General features: G+C 43.6%; 1 protein-coding gene across 1 annotated transcript; it reads right to left on the bottom strand.

The window, feature by feature from the left end:
• Nucleotides 1–3857: 3857 nt before the first annotated feature.
• On the bottom strand, nt 3858–4022 carry LOC124663309 (small polypeptide DEVIL 4-like). Its single transcript, XM_047201033.1, has one exon. It carries the CDS (start codon nt 4020–4022, stop codon nt 3858–3860), a length of 165 nt encoding a protein of 54 aa, XP_047056989.1.
• Between the last annotated feature and the right edge of the window lie 929 nt (nt 4023–4951).

Here is a 4951-nt window from a genome sequence, read left to right as displayed (position 1 = left end):
GCACCTAATTAAGGCTCCGCCTCTAATTGAATAAAGCTTGACAAAATATTTACCGCATTGTTTAGAACTCAGATGCTAGTGAATCCATGCCGCCCTCGGAAACTTTAGTCTCATATAAGCACACACACTTTAGCTTGTCCTCTTGATGCATAGAGGATTGGGCTTTTCTCTCATTGAGAGCTTTTACTTATTTGCTATTTACTTTCCACACTTTATTTTATTGCAAACTATACACATAAAAACATCAAAACTGCTACTTTATTATTATTGCTTTCTTGTTGATTTTGCTAACCAATACCTTCAGCTCCTCGTGGGTTCGACAACCTTTCTTATTGAAAAGACTACGATTGATCTCATGCACTTGGGAGCCATCAGCGACATGAGGAGATATGGACTTGGCACTATGAAATCCGGTTTGCTCATTGTTCGCTCAGTATATCGATATGCTCGTCCGTACCAAACGTTGATGAGAGGACTAGTTGGAGGGCCGTTCAGCGGGCTCAAACTAGGTGGCCAAGGAGAAGTCATGGCAGAAACAATGGAAGGTTCTTTACCATCAAAGATGTGTGTATTCCTCTAGATTTGGTGCATCAATCTCTCCCAAGGGGGTGACGTTCGTGGAGGAATTCCCTCCTAAACAGCACGATGTCACGTTGGTATTGGTGAACGAGGACGTCATCCAACGGGTGACGTCCTCCACACATAATTACTATGTAATATATGTTGATCATGATTTTGGTCTCTTTCTCCGTGTGTAACCACCATACAACGCAAACGGTCTTGTGGGCCCGTCTTGTCAGACAATCGTAACCCTTGCTACTATTGCATAAATTAGGACCAACATCGTCCTTATCCGGTCTCACTTCACAGACCGCAACCGCCTTCTTTAGAACCACTTGGATGACCAAGTGCATGGAAAAGCATCTAGCCAGCGAGGCGAAAGCAAGCTTCTGGCCAGAGATCTTCCTCGTTGGAATGTTGATGTACTCCCATGTGACATGTTGGCCGTGAAATCGTACTGATCCACGCGTTCGGAGGCTAGATCTATCGTTGATACCTCCGGTCAAGCCGGCTCGTCCTCGACCTCCACCGTGGCCACGAGGGCGCGAGACTGCGCCCTCGCCTCCCGCCGGTTTACATTGTTAGCTTTTATATGTTTAGCTTCTATTTATACCTCGGATCTACTCTAAACACCGGTGTTTTGATGGCGAGATTGGATTATATAGTGAGTTAGATCCATATTTTACTCTATTCGGTAGCTACATCCTTGAGAATGCTCTATTAGTACAAGTGTGCGATTTGGCGTATGAGGCCAATGATTAAATCCAGTAGTACAAAAGGATAATTTTGCATGTTACCTTCTATTTATAGCTCAAATCTACTCTAATCACCGGCGTTTTTGGTGGCAAGATTGATTATATATATAGTGATATCCATGTTTTACTCTATTCATGATTTGGTGTATGAGGCCCAATGATTAAATTCAGTAGGACAACAAGATTACTCTATCCAACCTTATGCGCTATATCAGTGCCACCATGATTTTATGGAACCTTGTGCTTTGCACAGTCCTCATTGTCCCTAGTTGTGTGTTTAAGTATGATGATCTACAATGAATCATTGTCTCTAGTTATGAGTTAGTTTGTGCTCTTTTTCTATGAGGTACTATGGATGATGAAAACTAGACGATCTTTATGACATTGTGTACCGAGTGCGACAATACATGTATGTTTTTTTTTTTTTGAACATAGATAATACATGTATGTTGGTGCAAAAGAAAAAGAGTGCAGAGTGGTAAAATTCTTTTTTTTTCAGGGAAATAAATTAATCAATTGGCCCGTTACAATCAAACCATCCTAACTAGATCTAGCTCGGCTAGACATGACCCAGTCAGACCATGGTTCTATCATGGATACGACCAAACGAAGCTAGTTCATACTTAGGGGCTGTTTGGTTCATACCCACAGCCGCCACGCCAAATCTCTGGCGCGCCAATATTTTGGCGAGGGATTTGTCCGCCCCTATTTCGCCAGCGCGCGGGCGTGGAATTTGAGCTAGCGACCGATATTTTGGTATGGCTCGTGGAACTCGGCTTCAATCCAAACGCTGCCTTATCCTCTCGGTCAACGCCAAAATTTTGGAAGGGTAACCATCGGCAGCGATCCAAACAGACCCTTAAAATATTACGAGACTGCCAATTTTCAAGCATCTAATCTCTCTATCATCGGTGAGATTCCCAGTATCGCACTTATTATATTCGAGTATCTTCACAAACCCTGGGTTTGTGGTGTAGTAATTGTAGCAATTGCCTCTACACAATCAGACTCCCGGATTAAGTTCGGGAGGTTCAATGCTTTTGCAAGTACGGGGGCTGAAATCGCCTCTAAGATGCCCATATTCTTCAAGCCGCCTTCCAAATTGACAAGACTTGATAATCTCTCCCAGCCATCCTATCATGCACGACTAGCTGGCAATCTGGCACGAGAGATGCATCCAGTACACCTGTCTGATAAGATCGACAAGGTCAGAAGTCAAGGCCATATTATATGGTCGGACAAATCATGAATGCGTGAATGATGCGTCGATTTGTTTTGATATCCTGAATAAACTTGTCGCCTAACTAAGGCACAAAAGAATCACTGGCAAATGGGTATCAGTATTCCTATTTTTCCTATGAGCAACCACGGTACATGCAAAATCAAGTTACATAAGTAACAAATGTGAAAACTAACAAACATGAGAAAACAGTCTCGAAACTTTGGAGAAAACAATCTCTAGTGTTTCCTGCACTCGCCGAATCCAGTGGCCGCACCCAAATTTCAATGATAGCTAGCCACGCGTTGGAAGAGACGCCAAGCTTCCACCATTGTCATATCCAAAATAGCATCATCGTCAATGATGCTTTATGAGTCGATGAACAAGCTGCTACTGTAAGCAACGAAGCACATATTGTGACCCGTCGACTAGGGGGCGTCTCCGTGCTACCTTGGAAAGATTTGATGCATGTCATCAACAGAGTTGAGAAATAATGACAAATCCACCATCTCCAGACCAACATCCTCGCTCCAGAGAATCCACCTTGCCTCGGCCCTAGTGACGCCGTGGATAAAGACGAACGCCAGCGACACACCGAGAAACGGATCTAGCCCGATCTGAAGAAATGTGAGAAGACCAAACTACCGATCTAAAGGATCCATAAATACACGATGGCATCAACTCCAAGACGTCACAGTGAAGGTCGACACCGGTGTGAAAGTAGAGTTAAGGTAAATTTAATCATCCACCAACTGCTCCAGCCACCCCAACGGTGCACCTCAGTAGATAAACCCTAACCAAAAACTACACCAAAATGTAGGAGCGACCATCCCCGCAGATGGAGCGGCAAGCAGAGGGAGAGGATATCAGTGCTCACCGCGCGTTTGAAGTTGTCGTCTCCGCCTCCTGTCGCGAGAGATGAATGGGCTGTGTTTGGGGTCTCGCATCTAATTGGGTATCACTATTCTGTTTCACTGGTGGCTGAAGTGCGGATTTTCTGGCGAATTTCGCAGTGTGGCATATGTGGTGTGGTTGCAAATTCTTCCAAGCAGAAACAAAGTAACAACACAGCACAATGACATCAACAATCAAGTAGTAAAAGAAAAGTTCCACATCCGTAATATCCAGATATTGCATTTCTGATCTACCAAGTGCACAGCAAGAATGTCAAGCTTTCTCGCCAAAAAAGTCTACATCTAACAATGGTTCCCTCAGTATACACATCAAAAGAATGTCAAGACCTAACTCCGAAGCCTGAAAATTAATGGAAACCAGAGCAAAACTAGAGTCTTGGACTTGAGCCGATATCATCGATCACTAATCTAGTCGTGGTGGCAGAGCAGCATGACCACGCATCGCCGGATGATGTACAGCCTCGCCTTGTGCTCTCTCAGCACCCTGCCGAGGCCCCCTCTCTGCTTGCCTTGGATCCTTGGCTTGCTCATCCTGACTGAACAATCAAGCGATTTCTCTTCAGGATACGACATGCTCTGTATGTCTGTGGCCTGTGGAGTCTTGAGTCTCGAAATGTTTCTGTTTTGTGTGCTTAGTCACATAGCATTTAGTGTGCTTATATAGCGGAGGAGTCCCGGATCACCGGCTCTCTTGACTAGTTGAAGCTTGCAACAACATATTCCATTTTTCTAGATGTTATCATGTGGCACATCTTTTTTTCCAGAAAAATAGTACTGTACGCCACTTCTCTGGAGACGGCAGTTTCGATTCCACATGCACATGGCACAGTTTGACAACTTGCACGAACTTTGATGTAAGAGACTTTGGGGGCAATGCCTCCAAAACTTGTGGACCATGTAGTGTCTCATTAGTCGTTCCGATTCCAGTGATATCTCGCTGGGAGTGAGCTATCTCCCACTGGGATTTGCTTAGACACATCTATGGATTCGCTGCTAAACATTCCTACTATATATTGGCACATCCACTTGATTTAGTTTGTCTAGCCCCGGGCATACATATCTCAGTATATGTTCTCAGTTTGATGAGTTGAGATCCTAAGATTCCCCTAGACAATGGTACCAAGGCTAAGTCAAGTCATCTCTGTTCTCTTTGTGTTTATAATTTGCATTGGGTTGTTTTCTGTGCTTATCATTCGCATTGAGTTGTGCAGACATGTGCATATCACAGTAGATTGAACTTTACTTAAAACTACTATAAGTAGAGGCTGAATGCATTTCACATTTTGTTTTTCCAAAAGGATGGAACGAAGCACTGAGAAAGGGAAATACAAGTTGTGACCATGGAAACACCACGGCACTGTATTTGTATATATCAGACAATACATCATGTAAGGTCAAAACTTGGAAATTGGAATCCTTCATCAGAGAATCAGCCGTTGAAAATTAGAGAGGTTTTCAATTGCAAACACTTATCTTTTCTTTCAAGGTTAAATGCTTTGACT

This window comes from Lolium rigidum, chromosome 6, assembly GCF_022539505.1.
Source record: "Lolium rigidum isolate FL_2022 chromosome 6, APGP_CSIRO_Lrig_0.1, whole genome shotgun sequence".
Lineage (NCBI taxonomy): Eukaryota > Viridiplantae > Streptophyta > Magnoliopsida > Poales > Poaceae > Lolium > Lolium rigidum.
This window is presented reverse-complemented; position numbering and strand designations above follow the sequence as displayed.

Bases quoted from the DNA above. Each gene is read 5' to 3' on its own strand.
- LOC124663309 (XM_047201033.1), bottom strand. From the start codon at position 4,022: ATGTCGTATCCTGAAGAGAAATCGCTTGATTGTTCAGTCAGGATGAGC.